Here is a 21,519-nt window from a genome sequence, read left to right as displayed (position 1 = left end):
TTCGGTTTTTAACTAAGGCTTCTAGGATTTGCTGAATCTAAAGCGCTTTTTTCCCCTATAAAATACCTTAGGATGTAGGTCAGATCAGTGTTCAAAATTGTCGCCAGGATTTCTTTATACACAAAGTTTGTCACTGTCACCTGTTTAGACTGTACCAGTATGACCAGGATCATAGGCAACAGAGCCAAGAGTACGGACTTTAAAATCAGATCAACCTGGGTCCAAATCTTTACTCACTTGTGCTACGTTGGACAAATTTTTTAATCTCTCTGAGTCTGTTATGGCTATAAAATGAGGATACTGCCTCAGAGGATTAAATGAGATGATATATCTAAGGGACTTAGCACAGGGCCTAGCCCATAGTAAACGCTCAGTAAGTGGTTATTAATATGATTCCCATATGGAATGGTAAATTTTGACAGGAGCAATTAACTATCCTACGAGTGAAGATGATGCCCTGCCCTTTTTGGGCTGATATACAAATGTATTACTTGAGCTCAAGAAAGCGTGACTCAGAGTTCATGTCCTGCTAATGGTGGGACAGCAGTATCACTCTTCATACATGGAAGGACAGCACACCTTTGTAAAAGGCATGAGTGAAAATTTGCACATAGTGCTAATTGTGTAACCTTTATGCTTCTATAACACCCATCTTTTCCCTCTGTGGAACAGGCAGTTTTTCCAGTTTCATGTTTTCTGTTAAGCAACTAATAACATGTTCACATTTATTTTAATTACCAGGGATTTTAAGAGTACAGTATTTCCTAGAACTTCGGTATAACCAACTGATTTTTTTTTAAAGATGACTAAGGTTAGCTGCCTTCAAGTTATTGACTTGTATACATTTTTACTTTATAGTTTCAGAACAATTCCATGCATGTTCTTATGTCATTCAACAAATTCATTTAACTGCTATCACATGGAGATACTGTTCTAGTTACTGAGGATTCAGCAGCAAACAAACTCTGTGCTTCATGGAGCTTGTATTCTAATGGGGACATGGACAATAAACATGAACATTAAAACATGTGGTATATTAGTGAAAAGTGCTAAGAAGGAAAATAAAGCAAGACAGGGATAGGAAGTGTTGGGGGTGCAATTTTAAAAGAGGGTGGCTGGAGAAGGCTCGCTGAGACAGTGTTATTTGAGTAAAGACAAAAAGGAGGTGAAGGGAAGAAGCAATGCAGATATCTTGGAAGAATAGTCCAGGTAGAGAGAATAGCACGTACAATGGTCCTGAAGCAGGATCATGCTTGGTGTGTTCAAGAAACAGCAAGGAACAAGGAGGACTGCAGTAGAATGAGCCAGGGGAAAGAGTGGTAGGAGGTGAAGTCAGAAACTTGAGGGGAAGGAGAAAGATCATGTAGTCTTGTAGGTCATAGTAAGGACTTTAGCTTTCACTCCAAGTGAATCATATGGAGATTCTTTGAAAGGTTTTGAGCAGAGGAGTGATATGATCTAAGTTACGTTGTAAGAGGAGTGCTCTGGCTGCTGAGTATAGAATTTATTATAGGGGTTCAAGGTGGAAGCAGGGAGATTAGATCAGCTATGGCATTTAACCATGTGAGAAATGATAGTGGCTTGAATCAGGATGGCAGCAGTAGAGGTGGTAAGTAGTTAAATTAGATATCTACTTTGTAAGTAGAGCCATTAGGGTCTGCTGATGAACTACATGTGGAATATTTGAGAAAGAGAGAGGAGTAAAAGATGACTGCAAGATGTCAAAGCAACTGGACTATACAGAGACAGGCAAGACTGGGTGAAAGAGGATTGTGGAAGGACAGTTTGTGGCTCAGTTTTGGACATACTAAGTTTAAGATACTTATCTGACATCTAAATGGATCTGTTGAGGAAATAGTTGGATATACAAATCTGGTGTTTAGGGAGAAATTTGGGAGTCATCATCATATGTGTGGTATTTAAAGTTGTGAGACTGGGCTGGCCAATTAGCTCAGTTGGTTCAAGCACAGCCTTATAACACCAAGGTCAAGGATCAGATACACTTGCCTGGCAGCCGCCAATAAATAAATGAATAAAGGAAAAAACAAACCCTTAAAAAAAAATAAAGCTGTGAGACTAAGTGAGATCACCATGGGAGTGTAGGTAAAGAAGAGAAGAGGTTCAAGGACTGAGCATTATAGCATTTAGAGGTCAGGTAGATGAGAAAGCAGCAGCAAAGAAGACTGAAAAGGACTGGCTAGAGGAGGAAGAAAACCTGAAGAATGTGGTCTTCTGAAAGCCAAGTGAAGAACTTTGAAGCAGGAGAAGAGGGGTCAACTGTGTTAAAAGCTGCCAGTGCTCAAGGAAGATGAAGACCGAGCTTTAATTGACCTTAGGATCTGGCAATATGGAAGTCATTGGTGACCTCGATCAGAGCAATTCGGGGGAGTGGTAGGGAACAAAAGCCTGAGTGTAATGGCTTCAAGAGAAAATAAGAGGAGAGAACTGGGAGACAGAGCATAGACAGCTCTTTCAAGGAGTCCTAAAGAGAAGCAGAAGAAATGGGCTGTAGCTGAGAAGAAGGTTCGAAAGAGAATTTTTTTTAAGATGAAAGAAATAATAGCCTGTTATGGTACGATGGGAATGATTCAGTAGAGCAGGAAAAATTACTCAGTCAGGAGAGGAGGGGAAGAATTGGTAGAGCAGCAGCCCTGTAGACAAGGGGGCAGTGTGCAGTGAAGGGGTTGGCCTTGGTCAGGAATATCAACAGTCCATCCATGGCACAGGAGAGAAAAGAGCACATGGCCACAGATGTGGTAGGTGGGTAGATAGAGTGATGGGAATCGGTGGAAATTCCTTGAGGGCAGTTTCCGTTTTCTCTGCAAAATAGTAAGCCAGGTCAGCAACTGAGACTAAGGATGGAGGAGGAACGCCAGTGGTCTGAGGAGAGAGAATAAGGTACTTCACCCAGAAGAGTGGGTCAGTGGATAGACCAGTGCAGTGTGGTCTCTGAGCAGCACTGAGAGCCCACTGGAGGGAGCAATCACTGATTTAAAGTGAGACATTCAGCACAGTCTTGTGTTTCTCTGGTCAGATTCAGCCACGCAGGTCCAAGTGCAGATTAGGTGGAGAATTGTATTGAACCAGGTTGTATAACAAGTGAAAGAGTGGCAAGAGAGCTGAGAGTGTATGTCAGGGCATGATTATGATTGCCCATGGAATTTAAGTGAGGGAGAAGACAACGGATTCTCCCAATACTTAGAAGTAGGGAGTACAAGCAGTATTACTGTTTTGCAGATGAAGCCACTGATACAGAACTTTTATGTGAGAGATCATATAAGTTGTTCAGAGTCACACTTAACAGCAGACACTAAGGTTAGAACCCAGATCTAACCTAGTTTAGCACATTTACTACTAAGGTTAGAACCCAGATCTAACCTAGTTTAGCACATTTACTACTAAGGTTAGAACCCAGATCTAACCTAGTTTAGGACATTTACTGTCCAGGACATCAGACTTTCTCTTCTTTAGACAACAGTTCATTTTCTTTTACATACAATAGCAGGGTGTTTAAACTTGAGTTGCCAAATCATCATACGCATGTGTCTTTTATGGTCTAGCTGCATTCTAGTAAAGTTGACTATGAAATAATTCTATTTTCCCATGAACTTAGATCATAAAAGTGGAGCAGAAGTTTATGCAGAAAGCATTAAAGTGTTTACTCCACTATTTGCTGTTTTTCAGATACATCCTGCACTGTTCTGCCCCCATCCTTTCACTCATATGTTTGTTCTCTCTGGTAGGACCATCTTCATTTCCCAATCTTTGTCCCCTCCTTTTGAAAACATACCCATCCTTCACTCCTATTCCAAATACAATGATTTTGTGAAACCTTTCTTGATGGTTGTACTTTCTCCCTTATCTCTTTTTTTTCTCCCAGCTGGATGCAATTTTCCCCCTCTTGTGAATACCCTTAGCATTGTGTTCTTGCTTCTCTTATGGGACTTATCATGGTCTACCTTATGATTATTTGTGAGTTGTTCTCTCTGCTCCCTGCCATGCATATGAACACATATGTACAGCATATAAAGGGCTGAAGGCGTGTTTTACTCATCTTTATATTAAGTGCTCGATACCATAACCTTACACACCAACTCTTTTTTTGAAGTGAGATGAGGTGTTCAAATCTTTTTTGAAATGAGTTAATCAATAGACTGAGTGTAACCCCAGAAAACCTTTAACAAGAAAGGATATTAAGATAATAGGCAAAATGAGGTAGAGGCTGGCTGGTGTGCTTAAAAGGGCACTGGTGCCAATTTGTCCTCTGCAGCTCATTTGCTTCTTTGCAACATGAGGGATCAGTGTCACTGGTTCAAATATTCAGCTGACCTGCAGGTCCTGAGGAGTCCCTTCAGGGGCTGTTGTTATACAGCCTCCTGTACCAGAACAACCCTGCTTTTTGCTTTCATTTATATTTGTGTTTTCATATCCATGTAAGATTTTATTCAAATGGATGACCCATGTCACCCTCACTACCACCAGAATGAATATGAAAACCGGGACTAAATGATCTTTCTGGTCTCTCCTCACCTGAATGTTCTTTGATCCTTGCCTGCTCTGTGTGTGTGTGTGTGTGTGTGTGTGTGTGTGTGTCTTTGTGTCTTTGTGTCTTTGTGTTTATGCGTATGTCTCTGTACTAAACATTATGAGGATCATGTAGAAGGCATTTCCCTTCCTCCAAGAATTAAGACAAATCTGTATGGAAGATTAAATGTATATAACGTCATGAATAACTAAAAAAACCCATATGATGCAGTTTAAATCTAACTATGCTTTATTTGTTATAAGCTTTTCAAAAGCTGTATCTTCAGCCCTAAGTCTGACCATTTCTCAGTTGAAGGTTGGGTGGTAGGTACTCACCCCTTAGAGGCCTTTTATAAATTTGAAGACATGCTTTTTTGTCTTCTAATATTGTCCCTGAGAATTTATATATTGAAATAAGTAATTTTTAAAAAATTTCTAATCAATTTCCTTACGGTACTCCTTTATATTACTAGTAAGAAATCATTTTTTAAAAATTATATGTGTAGGTAGATTATCGTCTGTGACTATCCTTTAAGGTTTATAAAGGGGTTTTATAAACTATTTGTTATAAGGAAGAGGTGTTGGGTTTGAGAGGGTTGAGAACCATGGATCTGTGCTCTGTACTTAGGTTGACCAGATGTTTGGGAATGATGGTAATATAGGCAAGTATCAGAATAATACTTGCTAGTAATGTAGGAAATTAGAAAAAGGAAAGATTATTGTGGACTCGGGTAGTCATGAAATCTCTGATGGAGGAGAAGATTGTTAAGGGGGATCTTGCATATTGAGGACTGGGTGCTATGGTAGACACTTGGCATACCATATGTTGAAGAAGTGAATGACCAGACTTGTCAGAGAGACTGAGAAAGCAATTTGTAGGTAGGGTAAATCATGGAATTTAAGGTTGGAAGGGCCCTAGGAAATTGTCTAGGCCAGAAATTCTTAGTTCAGGGTTGGTATCACCCTTTGGGGTTCGTGGATGGATTTAGGGAACTCACGAATTCCCTGAAGTTTTACATGACATGCATATCTTTTTGAGGGGAATTGGGTTTAACAGTTCTCATTGGATTCTCAAAGGGTTCATCACTTTTAAGACTGGCCTACTGACCCAGTCTGATCCCAGACTCAGACAGATGGTTTGCTTAAGGTTACACAGCCAGCTAGTGGCAGAGGTGAGGACTGAAACCCAGTGACTTCTAGTTTCTTGCTCATTTCACCGCACTCAGCTGAAGGACATGAAGAAAGGCAAAGGCAGGATTAAGCTACTATTTTGTAGAAATTGATATAAAAACAAACAACTAGCCTGGGGTCAGTTGAATTAAGTCCGTCAGTCTGTTTCCACAAGGGATGCAGAAGGGTGGGCTTTACTTGGTCTCTCTGGAGTGAACTAATATTTTAATTTTTATAGTTGAAATATGCTGCCACACACCAAAATAGCTTTCTGAGCTGAAGGCAGACTCCCTGAGAGATATTATCCCTGCGGCTGTTTGTGCGGTTCCTTTCCAGTGGCACTGTTTTTCTGACCTGAAATGGCCCCCAGTTTTCTGTCTAATCAAATCAAAATAACTTTGCATGACTTGTCAGATCCTGGACTACTGTATCCTACTTAGCCAACATGTGCTGTCTGCCCCAGTAAGGCTAGTGTCCGTGTTATTGTTACTGCCTGTTTTAACAAAATCCTTTCATTCCCACTTCATCTTTCTTCATGTGGTTTTCCAGCCTGGAATACCCTCTGTTCTTCCTCCATTTCCAGATGCCCGCCATAGGGTCTGGCTTAAATCTAATCTCTACAAAGCCTTTCCTAATTACCCCTGGCCAGCTTGCACTTCCTCTGTACTCCACACTGTAGCACTTAGTTATGTATTACCTCTGTGCTTTTCAGTGGAAATGCCTCAGTGGTCACTTTGGAAGTAGGTTTCTAGGAAGTCAGGAGTAGGACTCGGGACATTGCTAATCCTTGCTTCAGCCAGAGCAGCTCCACTTTAGTGTTATATATGAGCAGACTGCATGAATTTTTATTTGAAGAAATGGCTTAGCTGCACCCCTGCCCCCATCCCCCCAAAAAGTTTGAAAAACTCTGGCTCTGTCTTGTGTGCTAATAGCCTCATAGGTGTTAACTTGTAATAGGCAAGGGCCAGGACTTAATACTACTTCAGACTTATCCTACTCCTCCCAGGTAACTGGTACTCAAAATTGACACTTAGGAAATGATTTCATAATTGTATTCTTTCCATTCCTCAGAAATTTACCTTAATGAAGAGCTCAGAATAATATTTCTGAATTGATCTTTGAGAAATAAACCTATATTGGTGGTTTTTCCCTTCTTTTGGATGCAAAACTCAATCCTATTTAAAGCTGTCTGGTTTCCATACACATATTTAAGAGAAACCTCATTATTGGCATTCCCCACTTTTCCAGAGTTTGGCCAGACTTAAATATTATGTTCATGCATTCGTGTAACATTAAAATAGTGTTGTTCACTGACTTACAGAATGATGTGCAAAATATACCTAAAAACCGAGAAAAAATTAAATTCAGAGGTTGCTACATTAAAAACCATTTATGTCAGTGCTGATTAAAAATGGAAAAATGCCAGTCTTTCAGACCAGTTATTTCAGCTTTCTGTATCCAATCAATTATATAAACTAATAAAGACCTGAGTATTTAAATCAATTGTGCTATCAACTTGTTAATACTCTTTTATTTTGTTTTTGTTTTTTTTCCTGCTCTCTGCCTGGTTCATTGTTTTCACTTACAGGTGTACTTTATTGTCAGCTTCCAAAGATTACTAACTTTTATCTGTACCACTAAAACTGAACTGCCTTGGCTATACTGCTGCTCTTAACTGCTGCTTCCATTATTGCCTTCTTCAGCAAAGTAAGGCTTTCAGAAGCCAAAGAATAACAAGAAATAAGCACCATTTTAGAAGCCTTTCAACTATGAAACTTAAGCTAAATGTGCTCACCATTATTTTGCTGCCTGTCCACTTGTTAATAACAATATACAGTGCCCTTATATTTATTCCATGGTATTTTCTTACCAATGCCAAGAAGAAAAACGCTATGGCAAAGAGAATAAAAGCTAAGCCCACTTCAGCCAAACCTGGAAGTCCGTATCGCTCTGTCACACACTTCAACTCACTAGCTGTCATAGACATCCCCGGAGCAGATACTCTGGATAAATTGTTTGACCATGCTGTATCCAAGTTTGGGAAGAAGGACAGCCTTGGAACCAGGGAAATCCTAAGTGAAGAAAATGAAATGCAGCCAAATGGAAAGGTTTTTAAGAAGGTAAAGCATTTTTGTGCTTTTTATTTTTTAAAAGGAGGAAGGTACATTTTGCTTTATTGTATATTGCGTGTATTTTAAATACGCTGGCATTCCATTACAGTGCTGTGTAACTAATTCTCAGGAGGTGTTCACAGCTTCTGTATATTTCCTTAAAGACATTTTTAGAGTTCTATACTTTGAACAGTATTTTAATTGCTTGTTTGAATGGATATACTAATATTAGAGAATGTCTCACTTTAACAGTTAATTCTTGGGAATTATAAATGGATGACCTATCTCGAAGTGAACTGCAGAGTGAATAACTTTGGTAATGGACTCACTGCATTGGGACTAAAACCAAAGAACACCATTGCCATTTTCTGTGAAACCAGGGCCGAATGGATGATTGCAGCACAGACCTGCTTTAAGTACAACTTTCCTCGTAAGTGCCTTGTGTTTTTGGTGGGGGAGAGAGAGGGCTTTGCTTACATGTGGAAATTGTTCTGGGATGCTCCTGTTTTCTTTTTTTGTGTGTGTGACCGGTAAGGGGATCGCAGCCCTTAGCGTGGTGTTGCCCACACCGCACTCAGCCAGTGAGCGCACCGGCCATCCCCATTATAGGATCCGAACCCGCGGCCTCGGTGCTCCCAGCGCCGCACTCTCCTGAGTGAGCCACGGGGTCAGCCCAGTGCTCCTGTTTTCAAAGAAGATGTTCTTTAGCCATTTATTCTGTGTAAATTATGTCCATAAAACAGTATGTAATATTGTGGTTAAAAGATAGCCCAAAACTCATGGTAAAGATATTGACTTCTAAGAACTAGTATGGGAATTGGCAGCATAATGGATATAATTTAGAATTTTACTTTTCAATTGGAATTGAATTGTACCTGAAATATTTGGGGTTCAGGGGTATTTTTTGGAGGTTATATACAAAATGATTAAAACAACAAAAAGCATTGCTTAGGATAATTCTAGTTCATTGCTTCACTTTGAGGCCTCTTATTTGACTTATTTATTCCATTTTACGTGTGATATAAGCAGGGACAGCTTGAATTGGCATTAGATATGTTAGAAAGGAAAATTGGCTATATTTCTGATTCTTAAGCATTTGTTTTTGCTATTGTGTAAAAAATGATTTTAAAAAATCGAGTCCAGAACAATGCCTTGTCACATACTAAGCACTCAGTTGTTTGTTGAATGAAATAGAACACTATAGGTTTAGTGTAGGAATCAAGATTTCCATTTCAAACAAACAAAAATAAATAATATGAAAATGATCCCCTATGTACCCATCACCTGACTTCAACAATCAACAGCTCATGAAAAGTGGCTATTCTTAATTATGTTGCTGCTTCTGGTTACCAGCCTAGAGCTGAATTTCTAAGTCTATTCTGAGTTTAGCAGATGTCCTTCAATTCTTACTGATCTTGGTTTCAGTTTATATTGTTTTTGAATGGTGACCCTAAGGAGTAGATCTCCTTGGCTCTTCCAGTTAAGGTGTGGATGTCACCAATCAGACCAGACATTGGACCCACTAAAAAAGCTTTTTGGAAGGAATATGAACATTGTTTGTAGCCAATCTTCTGACATGAGAGCCTCAAAATTTTCTTTTTAAAAATTTTTCTTGGCAGCTGGCTGGTTCAGGGATCTGAGCCTATGACCTTGGTTTTACAAGGTTGTGCTCTAACCAACTGAGCTAACTGGCCAGCCCAAGAGCCTCAAAATTTTCAAAGGACATATTCATTCTTTGGGGCTATGACCAATGAAAGTGTGTACCACAAGGGAACCCTAGCTGGGCTAGCTCTGGTGTGAATTAAGAGTTCAGGGAGGACCTGCTGGCCTTGAGCATCTTAACCAACTGATTTTTGACCAGTGTGGCCAGTATTTCTGGGTTCTTCAGGTTTAGAAAGTTAGAGTTCTGGGACTTTGTAAGGAAAACTTTGGGCTGCCAGGGAATTTGAGGTGTGGTTGAAAGGTAATAGCAGACTATGAAACGAGATTAAAATATGTCTTTGAGTCTGTGAGTGTATTTATATTTAGAGACTGACTTAAATAATACATTTCTAATAAATGTTTTATCATTTAATATTTGTTTATTTTTTATTATATAGTTGTCACTTTATATGCCACACTTGGAAAAGAAGCAGTAGTTCATGGGCTAAATGAATCAGAGGCTTCCTATCTGATTACTAGTGTTGAACTTCTGGAAAGTAAACTGAAGGTAAATATGAAATTTTCTTTTAATTCATGGTAGCGTTATCTGGCAGAACAGGAAAATGTTCAATAAGTGAATCGTTGTTACAGGCCCAAATTTAATAGCTGGGTTTTCTTTCTGCCCTACAGACTGCATTGTTAGATGTCACTTGTGTTAAACACATCATTTATGTGGACAGTAAGACTATCAATAAAACAGAGTACCCTGAAGGGTTTGAGATTCACAGCATGCAATCAGTGGAAGAGCTGGGATCTAAGCCAGAAAACTGTAAGTAAAGTAGTTAAAATGAATTTATTTATCTATTCAAGGCTTGCTATTTCAGTAGGTTAGGTAATGACATGAGTGAAAGTGCTGAAGTTCTTTGATTAAAAAAAGTTTAAAAATGTTAAAAAATCTATCAAGATCATATATGATTAAGATTTTCCTTCCCTTTCTCCTCAAGATGGTAACCACTGTTTAAAATTTACTAAGTAGTTGAGATATAATCTGTGGTTCAGAATTTATGGCAGTTGCTGTCAAGCCTCTCCTTTTTAAAAAATTACTCACTATAACCTTCCAATTTCAACCTCATAAAAGGAGAAGGTCTCAGGCCTTTCATTCAGTAAACTTTTTTAATGCTTATTGCTAGTGATGTTAATGATGTTTCAGAGGATGCAAAGCTGTTTACCAGGATTAATGCTTGGATTTATTCTACCACTGAGATAGTAGTTGGTATTTCATTTGCAACAAGTAGAGACACTTTGTAGCAAAATGTCAGTTGGTCATTAGGACAGAGATGAGGAAATTAATAGTTTTCTTCTCATGTTTAATGTGAAGGTCACAGTACCCTGGTAGATAAGGTAAGGATTCATTTTGGCAGGAGGAAATGTTTGTTGAACCTCTTCTTAGCTTCTGAATATTTTACCATTAGAGAATAAAAATGTGTTTACAATAACAGGTATAGATTATAGCTTTCTACCACATGTCGAGAATGGCAAGGAGTCTGAGATTTTACCCTACATGCAGGTGAACAAGTGAACCTGCCAAATTTCTTAGGGACACAAGATGCCAGAGACAGAGATGAAGGACAGATTTTTACTCACAGCAGTAGCAGTAGCCAGACTGATGTATTGGCGTTTGTGTGTAGGAGAGGAACTCCAAGCTTAGGGAAACCAAACATTTTATTATCTATATTGTACATCCTTGCCGTTTGCTCTGGAGGGAGACATTATCTATGTGCAAAACATCCTTGAAAAGGTGGTCTGGAACAAAGTCAGTGCCTCTGCTTGCAAGGTGTGCAGAAACATGAGAGACACATCGAGAATTGTCTCAACACCAGTTTAACCCTACAAGATCAGGGTAAAGTTGCCTGGGAAATCCTGATTGTTAGGGATCAGTTGCTGATTCTGCTGATTAACCAAAGGTTGTTGGCACAAAACTGAGGGTATACCAGTCCTCATAATTTTGTGTGAGCAATAATAACTTGATAGGCCACCTATACCACATAGTTGCACATTTCTACAGTAGATAGGATACATATATTTTTGTGGTGCTTTACCTGAGTAGACTGTTGTTAGTATGACGACACTTTGCATATTTATTCAAAAATGGGCAGAAGTAAATTGTCACATTGTGTGCTTAGACTGAGAAGAACATAACATATCTACTGCTGCTGCTTCAGTTAATCATCAGAAGAGATATGTGATCCCTGTTTGCTTGGTTCAACAACTACAATAGAAGGGCCAGCCCCGTGGCTCACTCGGGAGAGTGCGGTGTTGATAGCGCCGAGGCTGCGGGTTCAGATCCTATATGGGGGTGGCCGGTGTGCTCACTGGCTGAGCTTGGTGTGGACGACACCGAGCCAAGGGTTGCAATCCCCTTACCGGTCAAAAAAAAAAAAACTACAATAGAGGATATCTTTAAGAAGCATTAGAATTAGCTAATTTAAGTATAACTTTATCTTTGGTTGTTTCAGCAGTGTATCTAGCCACTTAACATTTTTATTTTAAGTGGTATAGAAAAATCATTTTTGTAAACAGATTCTCTAATAATCTTGTTAAACTTTTATTTGATTCTGATGATATTCAAGGGTACTTCAAAAAGTTCATGGAAAAATAGAATTAAAAGATAATACAAATCTTTCTATGAACTTTTTGGTAACCCTTGTATCTGTGGATTCTTGGCCATTTTGGTGTATTCTGGGAAGGAAAGGCAGTTACTAGGTTAGCACGATACACTGTCTTGAAAGAGGAAGCTCTAGTGTGCTGTTTAAAGCTTAGTATCTTGGGCCAACCCCGTGGCGCACTCGGGAGAGTGCTGTGCTGGGAGTGCCGCAGTGTTCCTGCCGCGGGTTCGGTTCCTATATAGGGATGGCCGGTGCGCTCACTGGCTGAGCGCGGTGCGGCCGGTCACAAAAAGACAAAAAACAAAAAATACTTCGTATCTTAGAATTTTAGAGTTGAAGTCACCTTAAAGATCAAGTTCAGTGGTTTTCAGTCAGGGGGTAAATGTGAGTAACCCGTGGGGTTTTTGTTCCATCCCAAATAAATTGAATCTGAATTTTCAGAAATGGGGTTCAGAAATAGTATTTTGTTTAAGCTCTGCGGGTGATTCTGATGCATACTAGTGCTAAGAAATCCCAATCTAGTCCGACCATCTTATGTTAGAGGTGAGAAAATTGAGGCCTGAGGAGCTTACATACAATCCACTATCCTGTTTTTCCAAAGTCCTGGAAATCTTTCCACAATGCTGCTCTGCACAAAACACTGTGGAAAGGCATTGGAAAGGCATGAGCACACAGGGATTAGGCTAAACATCTAGAAAAGGGGCCAAATTGAGTTTGAAGTTTTCATTGCAGTTACCCAGAATTTGATCACTGTTGTTGTTTCATTATCTAAAGCAAATACTTTTTATTAATAGTTTATCATTATGCAAAATCTAAATATCTTACTGTTGTTTAGTAATTTAGCTTTTGACCTGAAGAAAATGTGCTTTTTCATTCATTTTAGTGAGTGTTCCTCCAGATAGACCAACTCCTTCAGACATGGCCATCGTCATGTACACCAGTGGTTCTACTGGCCGACCGAAGGGAGTGATGATGCATCATAGCAATCTGATAGCTGGAATGACAGGCCAGTGTGAAAGAATACCTGGACTAGGGTAAGAGAGAATTATTCAAGTTTCTTCTTAGAAGTCAGAGTGCCTGTTCAGTATTCTCTAAACTCAATCTAGATTAAAATGATAAAGTTTTTAATGTTTCTAATTTAAAATGTCTTTTCACAAATGGTTAAAATGTTTCTTTTCTTTTGTTTTAGACCAAAGGACACATATATTGGCTACTTGCCTTTGGCTCATGTGCTAGAATTGACAGCAGAGATATCTTGCTTTACCTATGGCTGTAGGATTGGATATTCTTCTCCACTTACACTGTCTGACCAGGTGACAAACTTTTCAGCACATTGGCATGATCATATTAAGTTACACTGTTCGGCTGAGAACATATTACTAAAATGTGAGATATTTCAGTTCGGCTAAAACTTTTTTCTTAACTCTGAAGGTAGCTTCCATGAGCAATATATAGCTGGGGATTTGTTAGTATTGCTTTATCTACATATTTTAAAATTATTTTGGAGTGAGTAATTACTTTCATCTTCTTTTTCTCTATTAGATTTTACTCTGGAGAGCTAAGATACAGAATATAAATACACTAAGCCCTTTTGACATACTATCCGTGAGCATTGGTGGTTTTTTGGGAGGAGATGTAATGGTAGGGTTGTGGTCCCAGCTTCCTCTGAATTTTCTCTAGAGGTGTGCTTTTTAATACAGTAACCACTAACTACATATTTACATAGAAATTAATTAAAATTAAATTTAAAACACCCGGCTTCTCATTTGTTCTAGTCACATGTCAACTTCTCAATAGCTGTGTGCGACCAATGGCTACCATACTGGATAGCACATATACAGAGTATTTCCATCATCACAGAAAGTTCTATTGGACAGCACTGCAGCATCTCCAAAGGCAGCCCTCAGCTTACTACACTGAATCAGAGTTCTCCCTTATCTCTTGTTCCCAGCCGAAAGCCCAAGAGTGGGTCAAGCTAACTCATATATTTTAAGCCCATTTGAATCCACACATGTAATATTGTTTACAGTTCTGTTTTATTTCTTGTTTAGAATAGTTGTTATAGAAAACCCTCAACCAGAAATAGGGGAAAAAAGAGCTAACAGGGAGCATGCAGTTGATAAGAAGATGTGTCCTTGGTGCTCACAGTTAGAAACTGTAGTACTTTTTTTTTTTTTTTTTTGGTAGAAATATCATTTTAGGGAAAGGCTAGGTAGGTTGTATAGTATTAAGAAAAAAAGTTAAATAGATTTTTTTGGATTTACTTGAGGTTCCAACAACCTTTTTTGTTTTGTTTTTGATGTTATAACTTAAAGTGCACAAATCTTGATTAAATTTAATATACACATGTAGACCTCTGTGATCATTACCATCTAGATCAAGAAAAAGAGAACATCTTCAGCACCTCAGATGTTACTTGTGTCCCCTCCTTGTCATTACCACCCCACAAGGGTAATCCAGTCTCCTTCTGAAGTGGATTTTTCTGAGAAAGTGTTCTGTTTCAAACAACTACCAACTTTGTACTTTAAGGAATACAACCTCTTTGTAAGATAGGGTGCTGCTGTATTTAAGTTATACATTTAAAATCTGCTAGAATAGTAATGGAGACAATAAGTAAACTATCAAATAAACAAATAAACAGAACTTGCTCTAGAAAAAGTCAAAATAGACCTGTGGGTAAGATTGGGCTTTAAATTGTAAAAATGATTTTAGAAAAATCTGTGGTGATTATGTTTTGAGGCAGTATAGTGGGTTTTTCTTACGTTCAGAGATATTAAAATGTGAAACACATTTCAATATGCTTGGAGTATGATTTTTTTCCTTTGAGGAAGTACAGAAGCTGGGCACTAGCAACCCTTTTCTTTTTCACTGCCTTTCTGAGAACAGTTGCCTCAGTGGGGGGAGGAAAGACAGTAAGAGTTGGTGTTTAGCAAATCCATCACCTCAAACATTTGTCATCTCTTTGTGTCGGGAACATTCAACATCTTCTTGACTAGGTACTTGAAGTTATACACAAATTTGTTGTTGGCTGTAGTCTCCCTATAGTGCTGTAGAACATTAGATCTTATTCTTCCTATCTCTTCACTTTTGTATCCATTGACCACCCTCTCCCCATCCCTTCCTCCTTCTACCTTACCAGTCTCTACCAACAACTATTCTACTCTCTACTTCTCTAAGATCAACTTTTTTAGCTTGCACATATGAGTGAGAACATGCGGTATTTCTCTTTCTGTGCCTGGCTCATTTCACTTAACTCCAAGCTCATCCATGTCACTGCCAATGGCAGAATTTCATTCTTTTTTATGGCAGAGTGGTATTCCATTGTGTATATAGACCACATTTTCCATCCAGTCATCTGTCAGTGGACATTTAGGTTGATTCCAACCCTTGGCTATTGTGAATAGAGCTGTGATAAACATGGGAGTGTAAGTATCCCTTTCACATGATGATTTCCCTTCCTTTGGGTATATAAACAGCAGTGGGATTGCTGGATCGTATGACAGTTATATCTGTAGTTGTTTGAGAAACCTCTATACTGTTTTCCATAAAGGGTGCACTAATTTACATTCCCCCCAACAGTGTATGTGTTCCCCTTTTTTCCACATCCTCACCAGCATTTGTTATTTTCTGTCTTTTTGATAATAGCTAGTCTAACTGGAGTGAGATGATATCTCATTGGGGTTTTGATTTGCATTTCTCTGATGATTAGTGATGCAGAGCATTTTTTCATGTGCCCGTTGGCCTTTTGTATATCTTCTTTTGAGAAACAGCAGGCTTTTACTTTTATGTTTTTCAGTGGGGAGCTTTATGAATTTTTTTACCTACTGATCTGACATTTGAAGTCCCAAATAGTATATATGAGAAAGAAAGAAAGAAAAAAGGAATATGCACACATTTATGCCTAAACGTGCATATTCCCACTTGGTCCCTGGCAGTGTCCTCCATATCTTACCAACCAGAATATTATCAAATTAGGATTTTTGTATGATATTACTTGATGCTCACAGTGGTGACTTTGAGGTGTGGCTTTGCCTACTGATTTACCAAAGAAAGTTAAAATTACCTTCAATTCTGTTTTAGTGTTGTCTGCCTTAATAGAGTTTTTTTTTATTGTAGTAGTAATTTATGCTATATTTCATAATATGTTATATAAGAAAGTTTGATTCACCAAAATATCTCGTTCTCTTGTCATTATGGATCAGAGTTTCTCCTCTCTGGAAGGATACAGCACTTAACACTTCAGACTTGTAGGTTATGATAGTTGTAACAGATCACAATAGAAGATCAAATCCCATGTATCATTTCTGTCTTTGTCATTAATACTTAAATTATAACATTTTTTCCTAAGGTTGGTTTCCCTAATCGTATTTACTTTTTCTTCAATGCAGTCCAGCAAAATTAAAAAAGGAAGCAAAGGAGACTGTACTGTCTTGAAGCCTACACTTATGGCCGCTGTTCCAGTGAGTACAGAATATGAATATGAACAGAAGAGGATAGTTTATAAAATTTATTGCTTACACTTGGACTTCTTAAAGAGGAATACTCTTAGATATACATATACATTTTAAAATAATTTTACTTTGTTGAAATCATGGCAAATGTGTTTCTTAAAATCTTAGATATTGTATTGGAGAAGGCGAAATGGCAAGCTTCCGAAATGTATGACTGTTAGTGTCTGTTTGAAGATTAGTACTTGAGAATTACGTGATGAAAATGACCTCGTTCAAATTACCTATTGTGAAAATTGGTCATAATATTTTAAGGTAGAAAATACTATAAAGATCATTTTGTTAAGAAACCCTAGGCCATCCTAGAGAGCTGAGGTAGCACATCCAAAGTTATGGAGCTGGTTAGTGACAGAGCTGCATCTAGAATCCAAGCCGCCTGACCCTCTTATGGTGACTAAGAAAAATTGTCAATTTGAGAGACTACTCAAGGTAAAAGAGTTTAATTTTAGATATTCAAAATCCTCATGTGAAATACTGCCATTTTAAAAAAAGATATTACATTTTATAGCTTTGAAATGATGAGTTTTGAAACATTTAATGAAGTGTTTTAAATTTGTAAAATCAAATATATTCTAGCACATTTACATTTCAAAACCCCAGGGAGACTGTGCATCAGTATCACTTGTATTACCATCATACTTATCCCAGTATCTTTCACAGAATTTCTTTTGCACATGGAAAGTGTGAGATTAGATAATGTGTTCAGACTAAGAATTACAGATGGAAGATACTTTATGGTCTTTTTAGCCTTTAATCATAAAATTACCGAATAACCGAAGAAATAGAATAGGTCAGAGAAGGCTTTGCCTTTTTACTTAGAGGTGCTCTCAGAATCAGCAAGTTTTCAAAGTGAAAGGAGAAGCTTCTGACTAAAAACATAATCAAATGATGCCAATAATAGCTAGTGTAGTACTTACTATGTTCCAGGCACTGTGCTAAGTGCCTTAGATAGATTATTTCACTTAATCCTCCCTAAGATTTTGCTGGATGGGCCCTGTTATCACCAGCTTAAAAAGACGGAAACTTGCCCAAAGTCACATTGCTCATAGGTGGTAGAATCAAAGCTTGAACTCAACCAGTCTGCTATCAAAGTCTTCTTAACCTCTATGGCTATCTATTTAGGACTGTTTCATGTAGTTGTTGTTTTGTTTTGGGAAACAATATATTGGTTTTATTACTCAGTATATATAGGACTCCCTAGTAAATCATATCAGAGAACATAGGGAGGAGGAAGGGCTGAGGTGTGAAGGAAGTAATCTCTGATCTTAGGCCTGAAAATTAAGCAGGAGTTAGCAGATAGGCTATTTATCCTCTATTTGCTCATTGTCCAGTCTCCCCTGCCCTACTTTGCCTCCCAGGAAGCTCACTTATATGGGTGAATTTCCAGGGCTTCCTTGCCTTCTGATTGTTGGTTGGATTGAGCCAATTGGAAGCACTCATGAGAGATCAGAGGGCAGGGAGATAGAGAGAGGTCTGCATACTAATTACCTTTGCTCCTTCTCTGCCAGGCTGCGAGTTTTGGCAGTTGACAGGCACCTGTTGGATGGAGTCTTTCCCATAGGCTGTAGCCAGGTGTTTTTCATGGCTACAGTCCCCATCCAGACTCCAGTGACACTTCCCTCCTCTTACTCCTTCAGGCCTAGGGATAGTAAATGGTGTCCTGTGTTGCTAGTCCATTGGTGGGTGCTTCACTGAACTTCATTGGTTCCCTTAGCTCCTCCTACTCCTCTAAAAATAGGCCCTTTAAAAAAAATCTTTTTATTGAGAATTGTTTTCGATAGATTCTGCCTTCTGAGTTTGTTTCTTTCCTGGGTCAGAATAAAAAATCAATTTAGTACTATAACATTCATACTGTGAAAATTCAGAATAAATCACTACTTCTTATAAGCAGTGACTCAATTGAATGTCATGTAATGTTAGGTTGAGATAAAGGGTGACTTGGTGTGCTAACAATAAATCCTGCCCATTCATTGCACCTGTAAATGTATAAATTTGTAAATTTATAAACATTTATAAACATTTCTTATGCCACAATTGTTATTAATTTGTGCTAAGTAATTTCAAGAAAGCATCATTTAATGTTAGCCTGGGCTGTTGGTTTCTTGTTTTTTGTTTGGTATGTATTAGCCTGGGAGTATATCTCAAACCTGGTCTTCCCTCTAATTTTCCAAGTAGTTGTGAGCAACAGTTCTATTCTTTTTTGTTATCTTTGCTTCTATTAAAATGTATTAGAAATGCCTAAATTAAATTACAGGGACATAAAGTTTTTAAGGAAATATAATGTTCTCTTCCATGCTGTATGAGAGTCACAAGGTTGTAGTAATAAAGACAGAAGCATTAGGTTTATTTTTTATTTTTTTATCTTAAATTTTTATTTTTTATTAGCATATTCATTTTTGCAAATCGTGATGTTTCTTTATGCCCTTTGCCTGACCTATCACTTCCCCAGAAGTATTAGGTTTAGATTCAACATAGTTGGGTATTTTGGTACTGATTGAGAATAAGTGAATATATTTGAAAGAAGATATTTTTTTTTTTAAAGAAATCTTTCTGCAAGAGCTGAGTGAATTCCCTGTGCTCTAGTTGAACTTAGCATATAGAACCGAAGAAACTCCTCCTTAGTCTTTTTGAAGTAGTGAATGAGAAAAGTCAGTGAAATTAATTCTGTAATTGTCCATTATACTAAAGACTTTTACCTAGATGTTGTAAGTAAGGTATCTTCAACTAATGACTGTTTCAGTTCTTTTCAGATTATTGAATATTTTATTCACCTTTTAGGAAATCATGGACAGAATTTATAAGAATGTTATGAGCAAAGTTCAAGAGATGAATTATATTCAGAAAACTCTGTTCAAGATAGGGTATGATTACAAACTGGAACAGATCAAAAAGGGATATGATGCACCTCTTTGCAATCTGTAAGTACATTTCATAGGTTTAGTGGTTTGAGCCTTTAAATCCTTTTGTGTTTCTAAATCTGGAAGATGAACAAGTAAATGGCAAGTTAGTTTGGTTTGAATTTTACCACCATAATCATAAGGTTGAATTTCTGTTTTATTCCAAACCTCATTGCTTATATAGCAAGCAGAGTCCCCTGACCTGTGATCTTGGCAATTTAACAAATTTTAATAATCAAGCAAATATTTAAGATTTAATTATGAAATTTGGTATCATGAAGAAAAACTAGAAGGGCTTTTGAATCAAGACAATTGAATTTAAAAAGTGTCATTTCTAACTAAAGAAAGTGATCTTCATAATTTATTCCGCATGAAGGTTTTTGTTTTATTGTATGTATTCATAAAATAGTGTAGTAAGTATATAAATATAACAGTTATTTTAAATGTGATGCTGGGGGTGGGGATGAGGAAGCATTTTTCATTGGAAATGAGATAAGTGACTAAATGTATGAAAGATAATTCTAAAGTTTTTTCCTTTAACCTCATCGTTTGCTTTCATTTGCTGCATGTCAGAGAAGTTTCCTGATAATGCACATTTTTTTTTCGCATTACTAAGTGTTTTTCTGGCGTTTTTAAAAAGGTGTTACCAGTTGGTTCTAAAATTTAGATGTTCAGCCAAAGTTGAGAAATCTTTCCCAGAGCTTATAAATTAGTGTATCACCAAGAATAATTTCTGCATGTATTGAAATCATTTATCCCCCTTTTTATCTAGGTTACTGTTTAAAAAGGTGAAGGCTCTGTTGGGAGGGAATGTCCGCATGATGCTGTCTGGTGGGGCCCCGCTGTCTCCTCAAACACACAGGTTCATGAATGTCTGCTTCTGCTGCCCAATTGGCCAGGGTTATGGACTGACAGAATCATGTGGTGCTGGGACAGTTACTGAGGGTAAGCATTATTAATGTGGCAAATAATTTTAACCACTACTAATAAAATCCATTTGCATTGCCTTTGGAAACCATGTTAACTTATAATACCTCTTAAGTAATATCAGATTCAATGCAAACCTACATAGGTTTAGTTTTATGAACTCAGATAATAATATCATGTGTACCCTTTACTTTTAAGCCATGTAAATATTTATGGCACATTGTTAGTCCTCAAAATTCAGTCCCTCTGGTCCTTTAATCTTTGGAGAATTGTAGTCTTGAAATGAAGTATCACTTTTATGTTCCCTCTCCAATCTGTATTCATGTCCTGGCTTTTGTTTGCTTTCTCTTATTTTCAACAGCCTAAAGCAGGGTTTCTCAACCTTGACACTATTCAGATTTTGAACCAGACAGTTCTATGTTGTTGAGGACTCTCATATGCACTGTAGGATGTTTAGCAACCAGATGCTAGTAGTAACCTGCTCTCCCCATCTGTGACAATGAAACATATCTCCAAACATTGCCAAATATCCCCTGGGTTGAGAAATACCGGGGTATAAGAATTGGTTTTGTTTTTTTTTTTAATGATTCCACTTTCACTTTAAACTCATGTCTAAAATCAATGCCTCATTCCACATCAGTGCACATAAGAAAATATGAAATAGAATCAATGCCATTATTCCCAACTGTCTCTCTATTGCCAAATTATTTGTGTCAATGGTTTCACCATCCTTAATGTCATTCAGGGTATTGGCTTGAGGTCATCTGATTTTTTCTTTTTTAGTGTCTTTAACTTTCATCAGATCTTCCCATTCCTTCATTAGGTTGCTCCTTCTCCTTCATGCCACCTTTGTCATTCAGTCTTTTATTGCTGCACACTGCTCTGAGGTAGCAGCCCTTCAACAGCTATGCCTGCCTGCATTAAATCACTTCTAATTTATCCTGTGTCCTTATTAGACACATCCATTTCACCCGCTGTTTGATAGCTGGTGGATCAAATCTAAATATGCCTTTACCTAGCTTTCAAGACTTCTTTAATCTGGCACCACTGCGCCTATCCATCTTTATTTTCCATT

General features: G+C 37.8%; 1 protein-coding gene across 3 annotated transcripts in view; it reads left to right on the top strand.

Annotated features, from left to right (window-relative positions):
* The window catches only part of ACSL4 (acyl-CoA synthetase long chain family member 4), a 72,813-nt gene that overhangs the window by 33,125 nt on the left and 18,169 nt on the right, over positions 1–21,519 (top strand). The window contains exons 3-11 of one of the 3 annotated variants that reach the window (XM_063083657.1): positions 7,578–7,814; positions 8,058–8,235; positions 9,905–10,014; positions 10,137–10,275; positions 12,996–13,146; positions 13,302–13,425; positions 16,501–16,572; positions 19,399–19,538; positions 20,290–20,462. In XM_063083657.1, the coding sequence (XP_062939727.1) occupies positions 7,587–7,814; positions 8,058–8,235; positions 9,905–10,014; positions 10,137–10,275; positions 12,996–13,146; positions 13,302–13,425; positions 16,501–16,572; positions 19,399–19,538; positions 20,290–20,462 (1,315 nt within the window). In that variant the 5' untranslated portion in view covers positions 7,578–7,586. Of the gene's footprint in view, positions 1–7,282; positions 7,815–8,057; positions 8,236–9,904; positions 10,015–10,136; positions 10,276–12,995; positions 13,147–13,301; positions 13,426–16,500; positions 16,573–19,398; positions 19,539–20,289; positions 20,463–21,519 lie in introns of all 3 variants that reach the window. The other 2 variants (XM_063083656.1, XM_063083654.1) reach the window with 2 other exon arrangements.

Source organism: Cynocephalus volans, chromosome X (genome assembly GCF_027409185.1).
Source record: "Cynocephalus volans isolate mCynVol1 chromosome X, mCynVol1.pri, whole genome shotgun sequence".
Taxonomy (NCBI): Eukaryota; Metazoa; Chordata; class Mammalia; order Dermoptera; family Cynocephalidae; genus Cynocephalus; species Cynocephalus volans.
This window is presented reverse-complemented; position numbering and strand designations above follow the sequence as displayed.